We start from the raw sequence: 23,585 nt of genomic DNA, 5'->3' as shown, positions 1-23,585 counted from the left end.
TCTACTGGACATGTGAGGGGTTAAAGTTTTATGCAGCGGGTTTCCTGAATTTCCTCTTCTTTTTCTTCTTTTTCTTTTTCTTTCTATGTTCATATATTTACTGTCATACTACACAGCTGCAATGATTTGGGTCTAATACATAGTCAACATCTCCTCTTGGCTTTTTTTGTTCCTTCCCTCCTTCCTGCCTTCCTGGTTTTATATATACTACTCTCCCTTTTTGTATATCAAAATCTCGTCTTACGCTCTCAACCCCTGTTGATGGTCCTTGCCAAAGATTTGTGGAGGGAGATCAACACGGAGCTATAGGCGTTTTAGCTTAATAGCGTTTCCTAACTTGGGAAATGTCTAAAAAAAAGAAAAGTGGTTAGGAAAAGGGAGGAAAACTTGCGGGAGACAAAAAGGGGGGGAGTTCAAGCCAAGAAGGGAGAGAAAGACATACGACCTTGGTACATAGCGAACCTGAGCCATCTTTTTCCGTGAATAGGACAATAACCAAAGATGGCTCTTTCATCATATAGCTGTATAGGATATTGTGTAGCGTATAATTACAATATTATGCCTTGATTTAGTTGCATTGTCAAGACCAAAATTTCTCTGTTGGACACTTTGTATCTCACCATGATAAATAGCATGTGCAGCAGGCTTATGTCTGATTTCACACACACACACACACACACACACACAGGCACTTACATATACATTTCCGGAATTGTTAACCAATGTGAAGAATCCTTTGCCATATTCAGGCCAGAGAATCTTCTACATGGAGACTAAGATTCTCCAGTCACTCCAGCCGTTATGGTACCCGTCGAAGTCTCAAACCGGTTATGCACCCCCATCCAAAATCTCTGCCTCTCTAAGTAAAGCCATCATACAATTTATAAGCCCAGACTCTGCCTTGCGCTCCGTTAAAATCCAAACATGCAAGAACCTGCACATGCGCGCATATAATAGTGAGCCCCTAAATATGCAAATACTGCCCCCTTTTTTCTCATTTTACACAGGGGCTTATGTACCCAAAACGCCGACGCTTATCCGTATAAATACCGTCTTCCCCAAATGCTGTTAAAAAGTGAAATTCCCAAGCTTAGTTGAAAGTGTTTTGCTGTGTGTACGCGGACGTATTGGTATGGCTTCCGGGATACGGCGGCGGTACGTATCCGTTCATCATCATCCCCTGATGTGATGGAAGATAAGGCTGCGGTTGCATAGGCGCAATATCCTGTCGATATATGGCTTGGCTAGACATAGCATCTTCTATACGTAGCATGGGCATCCCGCCGCCTTCGCTCATGACTTCTGTTTGCACCATCTGGTAATTGTTAGGCATCATCGCCATCATCTCTGGTGGCTGCATGCCGGCTGCCGTCTCGGCGTCGTATATATCGCAGACACCCATTGATACGTTGCGCGCCTGGGCGAGAAACATGGGTAGGCCAGGCGGTCCATAGTCGTGATCAAGGCCCACTTCCGAACGATGGTACGGGATCGTTATTGGCGATGAATCTTTCGATGACTGCTTTGGAGTCGATGGTCCCATCCACCAGTCGGATACGGGCATGTTCGCGGCTCGGCTCCTCTGTTCCTCTTTCACGTCAGGGACGTTCAATCGTTCAATAAGAACATCGGATCCAAATAGAAACTTGTCCTCGACTGGCTCTTGCCCGGCAATCACGACTGCATTACCTCGATCGAGTATCCTCCCATTCTTGTAAAAGTCCTCTACCATCATTTTGTTACACTCGTGCTATAAGACGATTATTAGAGATGATTGAAACACAATACACACCACCGAGATTTTTTTTTTCCAAAAAATGAAAAGAGAAAGAAAGAGAAAAAAAGAGAGCGGGAGGTACCACGTACAGCTTGCTTAGCCATGTCAAATATTTCGGCCCACGCTTCGGTAATTCCCATGATAGTATCGATCAACGATTTAATCTGCGCTTCGCTAGTCTCGGCTCCTCGCCAAGTTGGCGCAGTAGTGTCGCTCAAATTCTCATACAGGTTGTATTGCAAAGCGATGAGCAGGACTCGAATACATTGAGTAGCCATGTGCGCAACTGAGTAGTCACCCACGAGCTTAGGGCTGCCCGGATTTTGCATCTTGTCTGTCTCGATCTTGATCGCATCTAAAAATCGGGCTAGGCTCATGGCGTGGGCCACCGCTTGCTTTTGACACCGGGCAATAAAATCTGGTGGAAGCTTTCGAAGAATCTCGATTGAGGCTGGAGTTCGCGGACCTGGCAATGAGAATCGATAGAGATCAATGTGGCTCACGGCCATGTGCGTGTGAAAGAAGCAATATCCTCTCCATTGGGTCGAGGCGGCATATCGAGCCATGCTCTGATCAGTCAGTCGTAGTTCATCATGTATAGAAACGTGAAATCGCGTCAGCTCGCTTTGTAACGCGGCAATATCCGCCATAACCTTTGACGGCTCGAGGGCTATGGCTGATCCAGAAGGTGCAGCTAGCTTTTTTGTAGTTCTATATCTACTGTAAGCAAGAGAGAAAAAATAGCCATAAACGACTCTTCTTTAAACGAAAGACTTACACTTGTATCCGGTGGCGAAGATCGACGAGAAGAATTTGAATACCGTGCAGACCGAGAGCGGGCGAGCAGCGAACAGGCTTGTCATGCAATCTTTCTGCAACGACTGGCCGATTCTCTCTGAAAGCTGTCTCGTTGCAAGGTAGTCTTATCTTCATGTAGTCAGCTCGACAAGCGATATACTCGTCGTAACCGCCCGCCAGCAGACGATCAAGGCTGAAAAGCTGCCATGCAATCCTTCGGAGGCATTCCTGTTGGATAAACGTCGAATGCTTCGACGAAACATCCCAGTTCAACTGCAAGCCAATCATGAGCCTGGAAGCCACGCCAAAACACTGCCAAACTTTGGCGTGCGAACCCGCGAGAATGTGGTAAAGGATGTTTAGTGCAAATAGAAAGAGAGCGTTTTCAGAAAACTTGTCGATGTTACGGGAAATATGCATTTCGACCTGCTGGCTGCACCTTTTTCCAAACTCTCGGCCGGCGGGACCCGGATTTACGAAGAAACTAGCTACAGAGCATACGGCGGCTGCTTGAGCTGGAGGGAATCTGTTCTCCTGCAAGATCAACTCTGTTAGCTAGGCTGAAGACGGTCTCTTGACACAGTACGCTAGCCTTCATACCTGAACATCTCGATAGGTGACTTCTGGATGTAAGAATCCTAGACTCGGTACCATATATAAGAAGTCGAAATATGCGTCCAAGTGTGTGAGAATAACGTCTCTTCTGAGTAGCATGTCTCTGCATCGGCTCACCATTAGCTTGACATAACTTTCCATGCTGTTATGGGGGGTAAAGGCATCACGTACTCGGCCTGAAGGTTTGCTGAATCGAGGAGATATGGAGGAATGCTGGCACTGCTGCTGCTCGCGGGACTGATGGCTGTATTTTCCTCTGATTTGACAGGCTGCAAGGCAGAAGGAGCCTGGCTCTCTGCTTTTGGGCTGTGGAATCGAACGTTGGTAAACCGCCGCCTGGTTGGAGTGTACTCGCAGACTAGATTCGCAGCCTCGCATCGCTTACACTTGGGCAGGTCTCCGGAGCATTTAGTTTTGTGCGTATGACATTGACTGCAGGCCCTTTGCGCTCTCTTCCGCAGCGTACCGGCCTCTGTATGGCTGTGAGATGGTGTCGTTCGGGAGACCTTTTCTGGTTCTGTGTGTTAGAAGCCTCTCAACTCGATGTCCCTGCGTACTGTGTCGGAGCCTACCTTCTTTAGAAGCACTAGGAGATGCGGCAAAGCTACAAGTGAGCTCTAATCTGGAACAGTTGCTACACGGTCCATTCCCAGGGTTGCCAGTGCATTTGACCTGATGGGAATGTAAGTCGCCAAGTTAGTCGTAAAAGCATGGAAAGAGGTAGCACAAATGAACATGCGTAGCAAGACGAGGTGTCGGGCGAGCATGGCAGAGAGCAGTAGGCACAAGGATGCAAACAAACATCATGGATGAAGGAGAATCTAAACAAGCATGGAGATGCGCTTGCCATGCTATGCCATGCTACGCCATGTCCTGCGACAGTTGTGTTAGAATGACAAAGCCCGCTCGTACCTTGCGTAACCGACATGTGCGACAACAGTCACCGGTATTTGTCGTAGTTCGTCGACGTTTACTTGGAGGAGACAACGATCCGGACGAGCTGTGCGGCGGCGGCGGCACAGGGCCTTCCGCGTCGTGTGGCAGCGGTAGATCCATATGCCCGTCTGAGGGTTTAAGAAGGCATGAGGTTGAGGCGAGAGATGCGAGGATGGAGAGGTCACAAACGGTCGAAACCTGGCCGGAGTTGAAAACAACTTCTCTCCGTGTCTTCCTCTTCGGAGGACCCAGCTGGTCGGCGAATAGGCAGGAAGAAGATGCAGATGGGGCAGGCTGAGGCTAACCAGTGGATGGGTTCCTCGGCTCTCGCGCGAGGCCCGTGGAGCCAAGACTGGCGCCACGGAGAACGGACGGGAGAAGGAAGAAAGGGAATGCTACTCCGGACTAGGTAGCAAATCGTGGACGGCTGAGATAATAGTCCTCACGGTGCGATGAGGAGGCGCGCCACGGACAATGTGGCTAATCCGAAGAGTAATAGGCCCCGATACAGTCCCTGAGCAAGGATGGCCCCCAAAGCCTTTGGACTAACAAAGGCTTGTTGTTGAGAGCAAATTAATCCACATTGCGGCCGCTTCTCTGGTGCTCGTGGAGCTGGAAGCCGTGGAGTCGTGCGTGTCGTTCTGGGATTTCGGCACTCGCTGTTATTTTAGTACCCATCAAGCCCTTAAACCCGGCCCTCCATGGGTTGTCAGCCGGTTTTGGCGCCTGCTTCCATTGCCTTTTCCAACCACAATGCCGCCTTGGCTGGAGTGCGAGCAAGGGCCTGCCCCAGAGCATCCAGAAACGTTCGATCTGTAGGGGGCCCGGTCCTGGGAGCACTCCGTATATACTACTGTACCTAGTACTAGTGGTCTGTACATATACTAGTACAGTAAGACGATATAAGCTGCAGATGCTTTGAAGCGTCCAGTCGATCGCCAGCAAGTCTCAGCAGCCTCAAGGACATATTCTCTGAGGTAAGCAGTACAAGGTATTGGCATACCAGCACATACTTGTCCAAGTAGCGCGCATCTCGAACCCTGCTCCTCCACGGCGTGCGGACCGGTCGTATTGGGTAAATGCGCGTGGAAGCCCTGGCACCGCAATGGCGGCGGTATTACCAGCGCTACCAGCAAGCGTTGAACAATCCGCAGTCTATACACTGTCACTGCGACGTCTTGGGCATCGCGTCTCCGCAAAGAGGGCTCAGTCTCAAGCCACCAAAGATTTCAGGGCGTGGGATAACGCCAGCCACGAGGAACTAGGCGGCGGACGCCATGCTTTGCTTGCTGCCGGAGCGTCATACGGCGGATATGGTAATCGGATGTATCGGGGAGTAAAGCTGGCATATCGTCTCTCCACTTCTCCTTTTCTTTCCTTCAAAAAGTTCTGCTTCTTCCTATTCTCCCAGCGCCTTAGTTTTGCTATGTCAGCAATTTGCGATTCTATTTTTCCTGCCGCTTGGTTAGCTTGACTCGCAAGGCCCCGTAAATAACTCGGCTCGCGACCTCGGCAGGGACCCTATGACGCCGCATTGATTGACCTGCAACGAAGCTTGCCTGCTTCCATATCCAAGGACCGACGATTGTGTGTATTTCGGTCTTTTATCCCCACGAAGCTCGCTGGCAGTGCTTCTTTGGGAAAAGAGGAGGATTGTATGGAGCACCGGCAGTACTAGGCAGGTATCTGAATAGGCAAGATGGGCACAGGTCAGCACCTTTGTAGGTTGAGAGAGGCAACGGGGAGTCTACAGACATTGATCCGAGATCCTTCAACTGTGGTGGTAGCTGGCTTGGGAACAGGTACTAAGGTACAGTACATGAAAGTACCCACGTCTCGCCCAGTCGGTACAACATCCAGTCCCACTCTGCACCTTCTAGACGAGAGCAGGCAAGATGACACAAGTACTTCTGCAGCTCAATCCTGGTACCTACAAGGTGAGAAGGTGCCAGAGGGGCATCTCATATCCTGCCCTTAGCGCGGAAGGTGGGTGGTTCGCAATGCAGTTGCATTTAATGACAATCGGCGTTCGGCCATTTTTGGCCGAATCTCCCCAGGCAGGGGCACGCATTTTTCGGCAAGTCCCGTCTTTCCTCGTCTCTCTTTCTCTTTTGTCTCATGGCGGAACATATAAAAGCCCGAGTTACCATTCGCATGGTAAGCACATAAATGCAGGTACGTAATACCCAGGAAGAGCCTGTAAAAACTACAAGAGGTTAACTCTAACCCTACTAGTAAATTGCTTGCTATTAAAGTAGCGCGTCACTATACAAAGTACTACCCTAACTAGTAGGAGTAGTAGCGGTGCTGAAAACTGGCCGTAGTTTACAGAAACGTCACGGCGGCTACCGGTCTTCGAGTATCCAGTGCTTTTATAGAGGGCCTCCGTACCCATCCGGGAAAATGCAGGTACAAACAGCAGCGACGGCTCTCACATGGCATGGGCATTAGGCTAAGGCTAGTACCTGCAGTACCGAGTACGCGTTCTTGTAGCATGCAAGGCTCATGAGTCGCAATTGAATCAGCTCGGTACCTATTCATTCCAAGTGCTATATTAGGTAGTTGTAGTCTACGCTACTGTAACTTTCTCCCAGTGGAAGTAAGTCGGTTTTTTGGTCTACCTGAGGCACAAATCAGGAAAGTATAAACAGAGCGGTCGGCTTCCTGTATATAGCTGCAGCGTCTTACTTTAGGTATAATACTATCCAGAAGCCTAAAACGAAAAACAAAAGAGGAAAAAGAATACAAAATAGAATGTCGCCGAAATTGCACCCGCTGCCATCAAAAACATGTAATCTCATACGTTGCATATCAGCAAATTTCATCGGAGACTCTCATTACACATGTTTTTGTATATAGCCTCTGCTTCATCTATCACGGCATTTCAGGTATTAGTAAGGAGGGCTTTGTATACTTCTTTCAATGATGGCAGGAGATTTTGCTCAAAATACATACTTAGCGATTCTTGGCATGTTCGCTGGATGCACATGTAGAGCAGAGATATAAACTCCTCGTTTTTGCAAGTACATTCGACGGCTCCACTGGGACACTGCTCTTCGATAGCCGGCTTATTGCAGATTTCAAAACACGTCTGCCCATCGAGAGCCGTCACGGTGAGGACGGATGTGGTAAGCAGAGTGATATAGAAAGTGGAGACGAAGCTCTTCATGGTTGAGAGGATACGGGGTAAGCTGTCGGATATTAAGACACTGTTCAGGGAGAGCGCGGCGTATTTCGATGACGATGTGTTCTCTCTCTCGATACAATTGCTATTGAGTAAAATGAGCGTGCGTACTGTCGATTATTGCTGGGGTTCACTGTCCTATATAGTACATACTAAGGTAGTAGAACAGGCAGCGGTCTCAGCGCATGAGCATCCAATGACAATGTACATTCCAAGTTTCAGACAACACATATTGGCAAGTGTCTCAGTATGACTTAGAAGGCCCCTAAGTTGAATCTCCCTTGTGCATACATGCCTATGCTGTGCAGTCAGTTAAGACTGGCCAGGCCCAACAGCAGATACGATTCTGAAGCGTCGTAATCTTCGTCGACAAAGGATGCTTAGCTGTCTTCCTACGTGGCAATCTAGCCGAATCAAGAAGGGAAGCATTCTTTTCATAGGTACTAATAATTACGCATCAGGGGTGATATAACGCCCATCATCTATCAATCAAAGCTTAAATTGATTGCAGCCTGTCGGTTCCCAGCGTCTTACCGCACAATGCTGCTCCTATACGCGGATCACTAAAAATGGATTGGAAATCGTGACCAGGCCCGCAGTAATCAAGACATCTGGGTAGGGATATAAAATTATTTGGGGCACTGCCACGCCTTCGACGTTCTCGAAGGGGCAGCCAGTTCCGTGCTGGGCTGCGCACGGACATTGCGTTGACATTGACCTGCAACAATGCGTTATCGAATGAAAAGTTTGTTTAGGTTGTTAAGATTATGTTAGTTGGCATGGTAGCAAAAATAGCTGAGCGGAAGTCGACAAGAACAGCATTCTATTGGCTGCTCAACGCAACATACGTTGACGCTACCATCAGTCAATCCCAGATTCCCAGATTCCCTGATTCACATGTTAACAACAATCAAGAAGAGAGAATTTTTAAAATTTACGCTGTTGCTTATCAAGAGCACGCCTGACGATGGACTTGGCGATGCTGGCTTTGTATTTCTCGCCCCCAAGACGCGTGGTGGTACATTTCTGGCAGCAATTGAGTGAATGGATTTGCATTTCAGAATGGCCAAAGCGTGTAAATTTTCGGACTCAGCGCTCTACTAGCAGCTACAATACTGCCATCACTTGTCAGTCATTCATGAGCATGCAGGTGATTGGAATTCCAGTTCACTTCAAGTTGATCGTTAGGCGCATACCTGGTATATTCCGATGTATTTAGACACGATCGTTTTGATCTCGTATCTTCTTCTCACTTCTCATAGGAGAAAGAGCTGCTCGTGTTGAGGCATCGTGCAAACGTGGCAGGCAGAACTTTATCCACTGCATCTCAAATCCAACGTCTCTTGCCCTATTGTTCAGAATGCTGGCCCAAGTGACTATAATGGCAATCGCTGTTGTCCTCTGTTTGTTTTGACAATCAAAAACTCAGGCTCGTTGACGCTCCCCTAGATACCAGCCTAAAACTGATCGTTATCATCTCTCTACATCGATGCGAGCCAAAATTTCTTCCGATTTCTCATTTCCAGGCCCTTAGTGAACACTAATTATTCAACGGCCAGGAAGATTGTTCATCTGCCTTCTTCAGCAGCCTATACTGTCCACGGAATGTCAATCTTCCCTTGCTGCGGCTCCCGACGTGGACGTAGGCAGCCTGCAGGCGACGTTGATGTGACTGAAGCGCCAGAAGAGCACTGCACTCGGCTAGATTTCACAGATATCCAGCACTGCTTTCATCAGTCGCGCGAATCTATTGAAATGCCACTCCGGCTTCGAAATGTCGCGGTGCCACCCCCTAAGCCGCCCTCCGAAAACCCGACTGAGCTTGAACTTGAACAACTAGTGGTGGACGATTCGGACGGCGATGGAGGAGAGAACGACACCTTGACAAAGACAAGCAGCACGAACAGCGCTCTGAACGTCGTCCGAACAAAACTGGCACGCCATATGTCGAATGAGAATGAAACGCATCGCCGTTCTCGTGCATCAGCCGGCCATAGCCAAGAAGAGGTTGCTCGAAGAGCTGAGCTGAGAAGGTATCGACATCAAAGAATCCAAGAAGAGCTTAAGAGTGAAGATAACCACGCCGAGTCGAGCAACACTTCTCATCGCAGCACTTCCTATCTGTCTCCTCTGATTGATGCTGGACAGCCAATGGTGGGACCCAGGGATACCATCGAATTCACGGTCGCAGACGGACCTCATTCTAGCGCAGCACCAGCGCTTCCGACGCAAGAGAATACAGCAATTATTGATATACCAAAGACAGAGGTAGGCAGCACTACGCAGGAAGAAGGCGGAGAGATCAAGTATCCTAGTATACTTGCAGTGCTTACCGCAGGGGATAGAGATCGAGCTCCTCCCTTACGTCCACCAAGCACGCATAGTAATAGATCTCGAAAGATAGCGGGATGCTCATACAACTCACCTCGTCTGGATCGCGTTTTGGGTACAGATAACGAGTTCGACATTCGTCATGGGGCTCATGCTTGGGAAGAGCAGTCCACTCTTAGTATCTGGCTTGCTGCTCAAGGCATGCGATCCCGAAGCAGCTTTACACGCGCAACAGACAATGAGTCAAGCGATAAGAGTGCTAGGGATCAAACTTGTTCACACCACCAAAGCTTTGGCGCGATCGATAGTGCCGCAGACGCTCCGCTGCCGATTCATTGTCAAGGCAGTAATGACATGAGGCCCCAAAACCGAGGAGATTCATACGAAAGCGCATCATTCGCCTCGAACAAGTCAAATACCCATACAATAGGTGGCACTGATACCATTTTGCCTGAGAACAAGCCGCTCTCAGGATCTAATGTCTTGGATATAGCTTCAGCAAAGTTCGTTGATAACAGTTCCTCCAACTATCCTTCTGTACTTCCAAGTTTTCAGCCGAGCCCAAATCGGTCTCGGCCCGACTTCCATCATCTCAGCGCTCAAGATCTAGAAAGCCTTGAGCTGTCACCCTTCAGCTGTGCGGATCATCCCCTCTTTCTCCCTTTTCATTAGACTGACCGTGTTACTCACAGGGCAAGGCGACTTTTCTGTCATTAAAAGTATTCGGGCATCCGAGGGAAAGAGTTCATATGCTACAGCTGAAGATGACATCTTCTATTCCGATAACAATGCCAGCAGTGCACAAATTATTCACCCACCTGCCCAAACTCACACTTCCACCGACGCCACACCTATTGCCGGCTCTACAGCCGCAATTTTTCATCCTCGAGAGACCAAGGCACGGACAATTGGTACAAAGCTTGGTAATGCACTGTCACGGAGGAAACCGTCAGCGAGTTTTGGTAGTCGCTCCAAAGAAGAATTTCACGCGAGTTCTACGGGTACTGGTAGCCGATCCCTTATGTCAATGATTAACCTTTCAGTCCCGAGGAGATTCAAACGTGACTCTGGCAGTTTCGGCACGGCGCACAATAGACATTGCGTCAATGAGAGGGATTCGTCGGCAATTGTACGAGAGGATCCGAATGATGTACGTTCAGGCATACCTCCGCATATAACTTCTCTATTTCGCCCAGAGAGAAGCGGCCTGTTATCAGCCGATTTAAGCGACGCTACAATCAAGAACACGTATAATCATCATCATCAGACACCGCTCACACAACGGCATTCAGCTACTTTTGAAACCTCCAGGCTGACTCCTCACTCGGATGAACTGCCAGACGAGGCCCGGAGCTCCTCTCGCCGAATTCTTCAACAACTGACGGCCAACATTCAAGAAGCATTTTCACCCAGCTCTACACCTAAACCTACTAGACCGCCCGAGTCTCCGAATCGTCTGGCTAAGGCACCTCCGCACTTGGGCGATGAGAGAGCTGCCGCCACTGACCCTCGCCAGTCGCAGCTAGATGGTGGTAGTTCGATTTCAGACGCTCTCATTCTGGACTCGGGCACGCGCTTTCAGCCCGCAAAGCTGGTAAAGGCTATGAGATCTAGCTTTAGAAAGTTCATGCCTTCCCATGACCATGACAAGCAAGCTCAGCTCTGCCAGCCTTCCAAAAATAACCAGCATTATGATGAAAATGAAGAGCACTCGCAATCCAAGATAGTGCGGTTGGGCACACCGTCTATTGAAAGTGACCACCTAAAATCTGGAGCGAAAGGAACAACTGAAAGTGATACTGCGACTTCACATCAGCAATTGCGTGTTGGTAAGGAGTTGGAAGCGCCTGGATTGGTAAAGCAGCTCTATGACGAGAGTGATGTGGAAAGCAGATCTATTGATACGATCCAATCATCGCAGAGCAAACCATATTTATCAGAAGAAGAAGAAGAAGCAGAGACACCTAGATCTGCTTCAGTATCCACAATCAGGGAGACTCGAGCTCTGCGTCGTTGGAAATCAATGTCAGCCGCACCGACGAACCGGGAATCGTCCCCGAACCGGGTTGGCAGACCCATATCACAATCTCATAGCTTCAACACTCTCTAAGATTAATGAGAATGAATGGATGAATGGATCAAGCATATGATACGCCACACATAGAGCTTGGCTTGGCACAGAGTACTGCGAGGGTATAAGGTCAAGCTCTATTAGTTCAATTTAAAGTATTAATTCGTAAGGAAACTATGAAGAGATGGATAAGCGCCGTCGGCGTAGTGAACACGACACTTCTATAGAGCATTGTGTTACAAGCTCGGGTGGGATGAAGTGGCTGGGGAGATATTTTACCTGGATTGTTTAGCATCAATAGCTAGTCTGGGTCAACTATTGGTAATATGTCAAGACCCTGCAAATATACTTCATTGCCTTAGTTTGATGCTCTGTGCTACTCGTCCTCTTCATCGTTTCTCAAGCTAGGCAGAACCACCAATACCATCCGTTCATTCGAAATGAAAATTTGGCTGAGGCGTCACTGTGACACCAAAGCTTGAAGCGTAACACAAGTGCTGGATTGGGCTGGTCGTGAATATCGGACCTGTAGCAACAGGCTGTAGCAATAAGGTACAAAATGCCTGATGTAAGAAATATTGTCGTATATATAGAATCTGCAAGTCTATTATCTGTGGCATTGGTAATATACAAAATCTAAAGATATCGTGGGAAAAACTTGATATGCGTGTGGCGCTACGGATCAAAGATTTCTCGTACAGCCATTGAGAGGATGGGATGTCGCCATGTAAGAGTAGTTAGACTGAAACGCAGCTCAGGTTTGAATTCGTGGGATTTTTTTGTGAAATCATCAACTGTAACCGCAAGCTTTATGGTGAAGTAAGAAAAAGGTATCGTTGATCTCTTGGAGAGAAGATAGTCTGTCTCTCATGTCTCCAGGTTGATTTGCTTGCCAAATCTAGCATACAGCTCAACCTTGAGCTGTGTCATCTCTTCGTGGATTGCGCCTAGTTTCTCTTCTGCCTCGGCAGTCTCTTCGTCGATTCTTGAGGTCGCCGTGCTGAGCATCTCCTGTGCTTGTTCGAGGGGGAGATGGAAAAAGGCGTCGCCGATCTTGTATCTGGCAATCAATGTCAGACAAATTCCATCAATTTTATGAGGTAGGCGTAGCTCAGTCGTACTGGATCTTGTCATCTTCATCCGCAAGCTCAAGCTCGGTAGAGATGTCGTCTAGCTCCTCCTTTTCCTTCTATATTGAGGATTCGTCAGTCGGCACTTCAAAAACGTGATGCGGTGGGGGTGTTCCATACGCCCTTGAGCTCCAACACTTCCTTCAGAGCGAGTTCTCTCTGGTGCAGCCGACTGAACTTGTTGATCTTATCTTGGTCCTCTCGTCGGACCTCGACCTCGTCTGCGGCTTCGTCCTCCTTGGAGAGCTACAAGGGCCTGTTAGCAATTGCAAGGCTGCTTCTGGGCGGAATATGGAACCTTACCATGCGGCGTTGCATTATTGAGGCCATAGTCGCAGTAATGTCGAGGCTGATCTCAGCGCTCGTTGTACGGCCTTGAAGTCAGGAAGCTCTGCAATTTACTAGTATCAAATCAAAAGATACACGATGGCCATGCAGTGGTGGGGTGTCGAGATAGTGGGTTACTGTGCGCTGTGCACAGTCTTATCTGCAATGCCCACTGTAAGTTCAACGCGAAGCTGACTGAACCAGCTCAGCTGGCTTACTGTACCGCATTGCGGCTGGGCTTGGGCAGCAGCGCACTGACGGTTCCGTGGCCTATTTGAAGGTGCCCCTCCCGAGCTGGGGCCCTGAACTCTTCCCTCTCCACCTCCCTCTCCACTGAGTTAAGTTCCATCTCATCTAGCGTCTCGGTCCATCAATTCTCTGTCCAGACCCTCGTCTTATCACCTGGCAAGCGATACCAAAATCGTCCATCATGGCCACGCCGCGGAGACCGTACCCCAGAACTCGCTTGAGGCGGATCATCAAGGCGCATTCGGGAATGAAGCTCTCGAAGAATGCCGATGTGTTGGTAAGGCCCTAGTCGCGCGGCTCCCAATCGGTAGATTAGCCGAACAGCAGCACTAACAGCGGCACAAGATCTATCTCAACTATACGATGTTCATGAATGCGTATGTATAAGCCGCGCGCAGCCACCGCCAGAGTCTGAATTGAGCGTGCAAAACACTGACATTTCTCTCGCAGATTGGTGAGAGAGGCTGCCATTCATGCCAGGCAGGCGGGCGAGCGTTCATTCACGCCTAGGAACATTATGAAGGCACTCCCTGTATGCTATTTTGCTTGTTTGTTTTGAGCGCTACACGAGCTAACTCGACGCGTTAGGATGTTTTGGCCAGGTTCAAAGGTTGAATGCCAGGAACAGCAGTCGAGCTGTGTGACGCGGATCCTCTCATACTGCCGCTGCTAGCAATGCTTCATAAAGGCCGAAGCGTTCGCTGAGGATAATGGTATTGGGCTTGGGATAACAACCACAACAACAATGGCTAATCTCAGAGTGCTAGATGCATTCTCTTGGCATCTGCTGGACCTGTAATGAATCTCGGACTCCATCGTGAGAAGTCTGCTGGCTGCTTTAGATACCCCAAGCAGGATGACTTACATGACTGCGCATAGAGTAGAGCATGCCGTGTCTACGGGTAGAACATAGCATAAATAAGACAATATAAGCCGATTGCAATGAGCTGTATGTTTATCCAGTTCCAATAGTATCCGTCCGCTTAGTAGCAATTTACCGTAAAAAACCCACCTTTGCCAAGTTCTGAGCCTCAGCGGCTGCACTTCGACTGGGCGCTGTAATGGTGTTCGCGCCCCTCCTGTTTACTTGGTTGACCTGGCAGCTGGGGAGCACGTGAGGATGCATTGGACAGACACAAGCCAACAAACACGCTCCGTTTGCGATGCAGGAGGAAGCAATTGAGCATTGCCGACCAGGCGTTTGCCGCACCCAGTGGATCCTGGCAGTGCTGGCCGGCCTGTCTGTGCAAAGCGAGGCTTGGATTGCAGCCTGAAGCCTTCTCTTCGCTTCTAGAATCAACAACGCTAGCAATTTGGGGACGGGCGACAGTGACCAGACAGCTGCACGGTGGGGTTCCTCTAATGGACTTCACTACGCCTTCAGTCTGCCACTACGCCTTGGTACCTTAAAGGTCCCAGAGCTAAAAAAAAAAAAGAGAACCCGACACAAACAAAGCCAAACCTCCACACCCCGACAATCGCCCCCTTTGATCATTCATCCTTTGCCCACCTCTTCGATATCATTGCCGCTCTTCTCGACCCCATCTCCTAAGACTCGAACGCAGCTTCCTGCACCCCGCGCTCGCATCCTTTTGCCTTCATCGACCAGCCTTGCGCGCCTTGACGCCTGTTGGACGACCACACACGACACCCACAAACGAACGTCACGCTGAAGCTGCAAGCTAGTTTCTGCCATCGAGCTTGCGTTTTGTCTTCACCATGGCTGCTCCAGCTACCCAGACCACTGCCTCCAAGTCTTCCAAGAAGAAGGCCGCCAAGGTTCAGGCCCGTACCGAATCTCCGGCTCCCAGCACTGAGTCAGCCCCCACTGACAAGGTCGCCGACGCCCAAGACGATGCCTTTGAGAGCCCTTACATCAAGGAGCTGCAAAAGTAAGACAATGCGGGCTTTGATTGATATTTCTTTTGCCCTGGCACGAATGCAATTGCTGACAGCATGGTGCAGGAACATTCGCAACACGGCCAAGAAATTGGTGAGTTCCCACCTTGCGTCATACTCTTACTAGCATCTAGCAAGCAATGTTGAAACTGACCGTCAATCATCTCTAGACCAACGCTGCCAAGTTGGATCCGGTCCTTACCCAGCACCCTGGCAAGTCTCTCGAACAGCTAGTCGACGAGAGAATCATCAACACCGACCAAAAGGCCCAAATTCAGAAGAGGCCTGCTCTCCAGACTGCCCTAGCTCAGTACGAGGAGCAGCTTGTTCAATACCAGAAGATCCACGAACAGTACCAGGCTCGGGCGGCGGCTGACAAGGCAGAATGGGCCAAGACACTTGAAAAGACCAAGGAGGACGCGCTCAGCGAAGTCAAGGCCGACTTCAAGAACTCTATGGATTCCAAGCTTCTTGTCCTGTCTCAGTTCTTGCGCCTGGCGGCCTATCGCCGCGAGGAATCTCAGGAGCCAGAATCTGATGAGAGCCAGGCTATCGAGGGCGTTCTACTCGCCATCTACTCTGGCGACGAGAGTGCCGTTTCTGCCATGCAGAAGCTGATTGAGGGCTCTAGCGACAACATCGTCAGTGTCCCTGGAGACCAGCTTCAAACTACTTGTATGTACAATGCAAAACGAGAGGAAATCACATTGGAACTGCTACTAATTAGATATAGATGCTACCGTTAAGACGCTCGCGGAAAGCTACACTGCGCCATCCTACGCTGAACCAGAGGCACATGCTGCTGAGCCAGTGTCTGACCCGACTATTGCAAACGAGGCCGCTACTGAGATTGAAGCTGGAGATGGTCCCCTGACCAACGGACACGGGCACGGGCACGCGGAAGCCGAGCCTGCCTCCAACGGCCTTGCTAATGCTAATGTCGCGGATGAGGCTGCCAACACAGTCGCTGAGAGCCAGTGGGATACTAGCAACCCAGACATGTCCATTTCACAGGAATGGGTTAATATCCCTAAACCAACCGATGCTGAGGCTAGCGTAGATTCTTCAGCTCTTGATGCTATTAAGCCGTCTTGGGCAGATGATCACCCTGATCCCGCTGTTGAGGTAAGATTCTTTGCATTTTGATTCCCTTATTGGTATTTCAGGCGAACTCAACTGACACGCTTCATTTCAGGCTACGTCTACTGCGCCTGACGCAGGTGATGGCTTCCACCAAGTCCAGCGCAACCGGGGCCGACAGGACCGCGAGGGTAGTGGAGGACGCGGCCGCGGCCGTGGTGAGTGGCGTGGTCGTGGCTACCGAGGAGATGGCCGTGGCCGCGGCCGAGGACGCGGAGGTGACCGCGGAGGAGCCCCTTTCCGAGGTGCTCGTCGCAGCAACGAGTCGTAGAGCTTCCGCTTCGCAATTTGTGGGTAAATTCAGATCCCATGCTTCTCTGCACACCCCTTGGAGGTGATTTGTACATTACGACATGATGGCGTTACCTGATTTTTCTAGCCGTAGAGGCAGAGCTTGATTTAAGGCGACTTTCGGCATTGCATTGGAACTTGTCAGATGGCAGGTCTCGGTTTCATTCTGGCGGAGGGAGGTTGGGACGGGCTCTTTCAATAGGCACCTTTGTAAATCCCTCATTTATCATTCACTCTCAGGGAGTGCGGCACCATTGAAGCAGGCTACTGGTATTTCATAGGTTGTAGAAAACTACAAAAGTATGAAAAGAAAAAAAAGAAAACAAAAACACATGGAAACGATGCTATATTCCGTTGCATCGCCTTCTTAGCTAGATGGTTGATTTCCCCGGCTTAGAAGCTTCTTTGGACAGCCCCCCCATCTCAAAGTGCCGACGCCTACCGCTATCGGGGCGTTAGTCCTAATTAGGCAGCATCGTAGTCCGCCACCTGGCCTTATCCACTATCAGCCTCGCAGATGAGGCCTAACTAGCAGGTAGTTAAGCAACTTCTCCAAACCGCCGTCGTTGAAACTTGTCCTCTTCTCACGGCCAAGTCTTTGAAACCCGCTAGGGTGTCTCTTGAGGCCACATCAGCCGTATTATATTTTTTGGGCTTGGCAGGCCATTGGGTCTTTTTGTGTTATAAAATCCAACTGGATTTCCACTCCTTATCCCTCTACAGCTTTGACGGCTAGCTGTATATTGCTGGGCCTGGCGGCGACTTCGCTATCAGGTTCGCTGTTCTCGACAGCGTCTTTCTTCAAGGGCCAGCCATCTACAATTACACAACCACAACCATGGCGTCCTCTCGGCGCTCCCCGCTGCTGATGCTCTTCGGAGCCATCTTCTTCTTCTCAGCTCATGTCCTGGCTGCTGCGGCTGTTCTCGGTGTCGATCTAGGGACCGAGTATATCAAGGCTGCGCTAGTGAAGCCCGGCATCCCGCTTGAGATTGTACTTACAAAGGACTCTCGACGCAAGGAAACCTCCGCCGTCGCTTTCAAGCCTATTAGAGGCGCCGTCGCAGAGGGCCAGTATCCCGAACGAAACTATGGCGCCGACGCAATGGCAATCTCCGCGCGATTCCCCGGCGAAGTATACCCGAATCTGAAGCCTCTTCTCGGACTCCCTCTGGGAGATGCGATTGTCCAAGAATATGCGGCCAGGCATCCTGCGCTGAAAATCCAAGCGCACGCCACGAGAGGCACTGTTGCGTTCAAGACGACAACGCTGCCCTCCGAGGAGGAGGCCTGGGCGGTGGAAGAGCTGTTGGCTATGGAGCTCCAGAGCATTCAGAAGAACGCAGAAGTTACCGCCGGTGGTGACTCTTCAGTCCGCTCCATTGTGCTCACTGTGCCTCCCTTCTACACCACCGAGGAGAAGCGTGCTCTTCAGATGGCAGCAGAACTTGCTGGTCTCAAGGTCCTCAGTCTGGTCAGCGACGGGTTGGCGGTTGGCTTGAACTACGCTACCAGTCGCCAATTTCCCAATATCAACGAAGGCGCCAAACCGGAGTACCACATGGTCTTTGATATGGGCGCGGGCTCGACTACTGCCTCCGTCATGAGGTTCCAGAGCCGCACTGTCAAGGACGTTGGCAAGTTTAACAAGACGATCCAGGAGATCCAGGTTCTTGGCAGCGGCTGGGACAAAACCCTTGGTGGAGATTCTCTCAACTCCCTGATTGTTGACGATATGGTTAACCAGTTTGTGGAATCGAAGGGTGCTCAGAAAATTGGGGCAACTGCTGAACAGGTCAAGGCTCACGGCCGTGCTATCGCGAAGCTGAGCAAGGAAGCTGAGCGTCTCCGACACGTTCTGAGTGCCAACCAAAACACTCAAGCCAGCTTTGAGGGGCTCTATGAAGATGTTGATTTCAAATACAAGCTTTCCCGAGCCGATTTCGAGAGCATGGCAGAGGCTCATGCAGAGCGAATTGGAGCTGCTATCAAAGACGCACTGAAAAACGCTAACCTCGAGATTGGCGATCTCACCTCTGTCATTCTTCACGGTGGTGCAACTCGCACTCCATTGGTGCAAAAGGCACTTGAGAAAGCCGTTGGCTCTGGGGATAAAATCCGAACAAATGTCAACTCTGACGAGGCCGCTGTTTTTGGCGCCGCTTTCCGGGCTGCTGAGCTTAGCCCAAGCTTCCGCGTCAAGGAAATCAGAATCTCGGAGGGAGCCATGTACCCGGCTGGTATTACCTGGACGGCTGCGAATGGCAAAGTACAGCGCCAGAGACTCTGGACAGCCCAATCGCCCCTAGGTGGTCCGGCCAAGGAGATTACTTTCACCGAGCAGGATGACTTTTCCGGTTCATTTTATCAACAAGTCGATACCGAGGACAAATTGGTCAAGACGTTTTCTACCAAAAACCTTACCGCGTCTGTCGCTCAACTCAAGGAAAAGTATCCCACTTGTGCGGATACTGGTATTCAGTTCAAGATCGCAGTCAAGCTCCGTACCGAGAATGGCGAAGTTGAGATTACCAAGGCGCTTATCGAATGTGAGGCTGAGGTTGCTGAAAAGGAGGGTTTTGTTGACGGTGTTAAGAACCTGTTTGGCTTCGGAAAGAAGGACCAGAAGCCCCTCAGCGAGGGAGACAAGGATGATGCCGAAGCTGCATCTGATGCTACTGAGTCCAAGACAGAAGAGGCCAGTTCCGCTACTAAATCTTCTTCCACCACCAGCACTCAGACTGGAGATGCCGCTGCTCAATCAGCAGATGCTGAAAAGAGCGAGGTTAAGAAGAAGCAGATTGTTTCCATTCCCATTGAGATTAGATTGGAGAAGGCTGGGATCCCACAGCTGACCAAGGCTGAGTGGACAAAGGCCAAGGATCGGCTGAAGGCATTTGCAGCCTCTGATAAGGCTAGACTGCAGCGTGAGGAAGCTTTGAACCAGCTTGAAGCATTTACGTACAAAATTCGCGACCTTGTCGACAACGAGGCCTTCATCGCCGCATCTACCGAGGAGGAACGCCAAACACTAGCTGAAAAATCTAGCGAGGCAAGCGACTGGCTCTACGAGGAGGGAGATGCAGCCAAGACCGACGACTTCAAGGCAAAGCTCAAGGTCCTTCAAGATCTTGTAGGGCCCATTCAGAAGCGCATTGATGAAGCTGAGCGTCGGCCTGGTTTGGTTAAGGAGCTGAGACACATCCTTAACACTACTGATGTGTTTATCAAGACAGTACGTGGGCAGATTTCTGCCTACGAAGAGTGGAAGGCCACGGCGTCAACCAAGGATGCAGAATCTGCGACTTCCAGTGCTGCCACCGAGACAAAGACCAACGACTTTGAAGGGCTAGAAGATGAAGACGATAGTCCTAAGGATGCGGAGGAGAACCCCAAAGAGGAAGAAATTGTGCCTCCCCTGCATAACACTGAGGAGATAGATGGGCTCGATGTACTCTACAAAGAAACGCTAGAGTGGCTCAACAAACTTGAGGTCGAACAGGCGGCTCTTCCTCCCACCGCTGATCCTGTCCTCCAGGTCAGCGAGCTGGTTGCAAAGCGCGAAAAGCTCGACAAAGCCAGCCTAGATCTCGCAATGAAGAGCTTCAAGCAATACCAGAAAAACAAGCCCAAGAAGCCCACCAAGAGCAAGAAGTCAAAGAAGGACAAGACAAAGAGCGCCGAGCCGGCTGGCCAGACCATTGAGTTCCCCGAGGGAAGCAAGCCGCTCAGTGCGGAGGAGATTGAAGAGCTGCTCAAGCAGTATATGAAGGAGGACGAAGCGGCGAGCGCAAAGGCGGAAGCGGAAGCTTCAGCGGAGCCGAAGCATGATGAGCTCTAAAGGGCACACAATGGCGTTTCTTTGATAAACGGGGAGGGGTTCTTATGAAGGACTAGTATATACTTGGGACCGCATGATGCATGATACAGACAAAAAGTCAGATAGATAAATGCGATATTTGAATTTTGAATTGTAAGATTTGCGTCACCATGTTTGATCAGTTGGAGATTTTCAGCGAGTAGCTTCTACGTATCTTGAAATTATTCGTTTGCCTTTCAATCCGAGATGCTGTACTAAACATCCGTACACAGATATGTTCGAAATAGATGATGATGATGCCCCTTCTGCGCCAATAGGAAATATCAACGGCAACACAGGCGAGCATATACCCGACCCGAACCTAGTGCCTGTTCTTGACTTTACATATTTGAGGTGGTCATACAGTGTTTGGGTTTGGGGGACAGCAATCGTGTTGTGCAGATGCAGGTGAGAGAAGCCGTGTGTGATGTTTTACAAGTGGGATATCAGAAGTTCTAGATTCGTTTCCAAAGACGGTAGAGCTACCGGGTATATGAACTAATTTTAGATTTTTTAAATAAAAAAATAAAAAACAAGAAGGAAATAGAAAAAAGCCAATAGATACCTAGGTACGAATTGACGTTTACATTCCCGTAAGAGCCTACAATAGGAACAGCCAGATACTACTATGTAGTGTATTGTCTGTCTATTGTGTTAGACGGGAAGCTGCAGTCGGCAGTGAATCATGGAGGGCCTTCCTCGGTCTCCCTCCGAGTTTCATCGTGCACCAGCTGCAAACCACACGAACGCTTCTATTTCTTGTCTTCTTTCTTTGCCTTCCATCTCGCGACTTTCTTATTTTAAAGATTTCTGCTACAGCGCTTTTCTAGTTGATTGTCTACTGCAAACTCGGATCTCTCTCCATTCCTTGCACAGGAGATCTTCCTCTTTCTTTCACTGCCGCGAATTACTCGAATCAAGCGAGCAAAAGGGATGTGGCATTACATACTCGTGCTCCTCCTCGTCCCCCTCTGGTCTCTGGCCTCAGCTCATCCCTCTCCAAACGTTGCGAGATCTCCCGCTGGATTCGCACTCGCCGTGAACCCCAAGAAAGATGCGTCTCGAAACTTTGTGCGTGATTGGGCTGCTGCGCGCCACAAATGGGGCAAAGGAGTGCCAAAAGAGACTGCATCTTCGTTTGCTTTGATCGACGGCGGTAAGCCTTCCCTAGGCGTGTCTTCGCTGATACATAATCAGATGCTGAGGATGTGCAGTTGGTCAGGTCGATGTTGAACCTATAGGAAGCGACGACATCTATGTGGCTGATGTTCAAGTTGGAAGTCCGCCCCAGACGTTGAAACTGGCTTTAGACACCGGATCTTCTGATCTGTAAGTTTGGGCGTTATGTCTTCAGCTGCAAGTACTAAGATTGTGTTGCTAATTTCGCCGACTCAAGGTGGATTCAATCAACTGATACCAAATATCACGTCAACCAGAAGGGTCCATGGGCTCCACGATATCATCCCAACGACTCTACGACTGCTCATCTTATTCAAGATGCCAGATGGTCTGTCGAATACTGTGAGTGGAGAAAATAGGCTGTCTTGGAATGTTTAATATCAGATGCGCTTTTTCTAACGGGTAATAGTGGATGGCACTTCTGCTGGTGGGATTGTCTACCATGACACGGTCCGTTTAGGCAATTTCAAGGTTGAAAACGCAGCTGTGCAGTCAGCAGAAATGGTGACCAGCCGTTTCGAAGAAGAAATCGAACTAAGTGGTATTCTAGGCTTGGCTAAGAGGTTACCGAACAATGTTAGCCCTCCAGTACCGTCTTTCCTCAGTCTATTGCGCCAACAACTGGAGCATCAGATGATTGGCGTTGACTTGAATCGGAATGCCTCAGGTCTCTTCACTTTTGGCTACCTCAATGAAAGTCGAGCCTCTGAAGAAATAACATGGGTTGATACAGATCCTGATAGTCCGCACTGGGATATCGAGTTCAATCTCACAACTTGGGGAGAGCAGACGACGCCATGGTACTCACAGAAATTCAAGGCAACAATCGATACGGGCACTACGCTGATGTTCTTGCCTGACAATCTAGCGAGTGGTTACTGGTTCACGGTCCCAGGCATGAAAATGGACCAAAGACTAGCGAACGCATTTACGTTCCCCTGCGAGGTTGCCAAAGACTTGCCCAATCTCATGCTCAAGATTCCTGGGAGTGACCGTTCTTTGACCATTCCTGGATCGTATCTCAACTACGGCCCTGTTGAAATCGATCCATCTTATTGTTGGGGAGGTATGCAGAGCGCCGAGGACTTATCTGTCACGGTGATAGGAGATATTATGCTCAAGGCGCTGTATTTGGCCTTTGATCTCGAGAGAGGGAGAGTTGGATTTGCTCACAAGGATCTTTATGACGTCGACTGAGGAAGAAGCAAATAATTTTAGCTGTGGTGATAATTTATGCTACTGGAATGGGTTCGAGATTTGGTGTTGACTACTTGGTTGAAGAAATACTGATTTCATTGATATAGTGGATTTGCAATTATGAGATAATGCTGGATGTATAATGATACAATAAATAGGAATTTGAAACACAATGTGGCTTCATATCTCAGATGGACACATGGCTTGAAATTCATTTACTACCTTATGCAGCATATCGGTATAAGTGGCTTTCCCAAACTTGGTATTAAATAGGTACTGAGCAGCACAATTCGGTCCCATTCAACTTGAATAGGAAATTGCGTATGTTTATAGTCTTTTGTATTGCATTCATCCTAGAGCTGGTATATACAAATGCACTCTCCAGCCCGTCATTATCGGGTGAGGCCAATGGATGCTTCCTCCATTCCCTTGGAAAACTCCCCTTCCCTCCGCATCCAACCATCTGTTTCCCCTCCATCCATCCATCTAGCCATCCCATTTCCAAGTGCCTCCTAGTAGCCCGTTTCATTTCGAGAAGAAAAAGAAACATGCTCTGCGTGTTGGTGCATTAAATGTGGTATAATATATAGGTGTGTGTAGCT

At 49.5% G+C, this 23,585-nt stretch overlaps 7 protein-coding genes across 7 annotated transcripts; 5 read left to right on the top strand and 2 right to left on the bottom strand.

The window, feature by feature from the left end:
* Positions 1-1,090: 1,090 nt before the first annotated feature.
* On the bottom strand, positions 1,091-3,994 carry TGAM01_v201136 (hypothetical protein; the record flags this gene model as incomplete). Its single annotated transcript, XM_024548697.1, has 7 exons — positions 1,091-1,750; positions 1,867-2,488; positions 2,556-3,109; positions 3,176-3,293; positions 3,362-3,701; positions 3,763-3,862; positions 3,926-3,994. 7 exons carry the CDS (start codon positions 3,992-3,994, stop codon positions 1,091-1,093), a joined length of 2,463 nt encoding a protein of 820 aa, XP_024406513.1.
* A 5,071-nt stretch (positions 3,995-9,065) lies between these two features.
* TGAM01_v201135 (hypothetical protein) lies at positions 9,066-11,751 on the top strand (the record flags this gene model as incomplete). Its single annotated transcript, XM_018808659.1, has 2 exons — positions 9,066-10,278; positions 10,334-11,751. 2 exons carry the CDS (start codon positions 9,066-9,068, stop codon positions 11,749-11,751), a joined length of 2,631 nt encoding a protein of 876 aa, XP_018658084.1.
* Positions 11,752-12,579: 828 nt separating this feature from the next.
* TGAM01_v201134 (hypothetical protein) lies at positions 12,580-13,172 on the bottom strand (the record flags this gene model as incomplete). The annotated part of the gene is made up of 4 exons (XM_018808660.1): positions 12,580-12,772; positions 12,834-12,901; positions 12,963-13,088; positions 13,146-13,172. 4 exons carry the CDS (start codon positions 13,170-13,172, stop codon positions 12,580-12,582), a joined length of 414 nt encoding a protein of 137 aa, XP_018658085.1.
* A 427-nt stretch (positions 13,173-13,599) lies between these two features.
* TGAM01_v201133 (hypothetical protein) lies at positions 13,600-13,977 on the top strand (the record flags this gene model as incomplete). The annotated part of the gene is made up of 3 exons (XM_024548696.1): positions 13,600-13,695; positions 13,764-13,795; positions 13,869-13,977. 3 exons carry the CDS (start codon positions 13,600-13,602, stop codon positions 13,975-13,977), a joined length of 237 nt encoding a protein of 78 aa, XP_024406512.1.
* A 1,160-nt stretch (positions 13,978-15,137) lies between these two features.
* Positions 15,138-16,728, top strand: TGAM01_v201132 (hypothetical protein; the record flags this gene model as incomplete). The annotated part of the gene is made up of 5 exons (XM_018808661.2): positions 15,138-15,310; positions 15,384-15,411; positions 15,488-15,992; positions 16,051-16,442; positions 16,513-16,728. 5 exons carry the CDS (start codon positions 15,138-15,140, stop codon positions 16,726-16,728), a joined length of 1,314 nt encoding a protein of 437 aa, XP_018658086.2.
* Positions 16,729-17,586: 858 nt separating this feature from the next.
* On the top strand, positions 17,587-20,589 carry TGAM01_v201131 (stress protein ORP150; the record flags this gene model as incomplete). The annotated part of the gene is made up of 1 exon (XM_018808662.2): positions 17,587-20,589. One exon carries the CDS (start codon positions 17,587-17,589, stop codon positions 20,587-20,589), a length of 3,003 nt encoding a protein of 1,000 aa, XP_018658087.1.
* Positions 20,590-21,540: 951 nt separating this feature from the next.
* TGAM01_v201130 (hypothetical protein) lies at positions 21,541-22,983 on the top strand (the record flags this gene model as incomplete). Its single annotated transcript, XM_018808663.1, has 4 exons — positions 21,541-21,763; positions 21,822-21,936; positions 22,004-22,128; positions 22,196-22,983. The coding sequence occupies 4 exons, from the start codon at positions 21,541-21,543 to the stop codon at positions 22,981-22,983; spliced, it is 1,251 nt and encodes a 416-aa protein (XP_018658088.1).
* Between the last annotated feature and the right edge of the window lie 602 nt (positions 22,984-23,585).

Source organism: Trichoderma gamsii, assembly GCF_001481775.2.
Source record: "Trichoderma gamsii strain T6085 chromosome Unknown Scaffold_3.2, whole genome shotgun sequence".
Lineage (NCBI taxonomy): Eukaryota > Fungi > Ascomycota > Sordariomycetes > Hypocreales > Hypocreaceae > Trichoderma > Trichoderma gamsii.
This window is presented reverse-complemented; position numbering and strand designations above follow the sequence as displayed.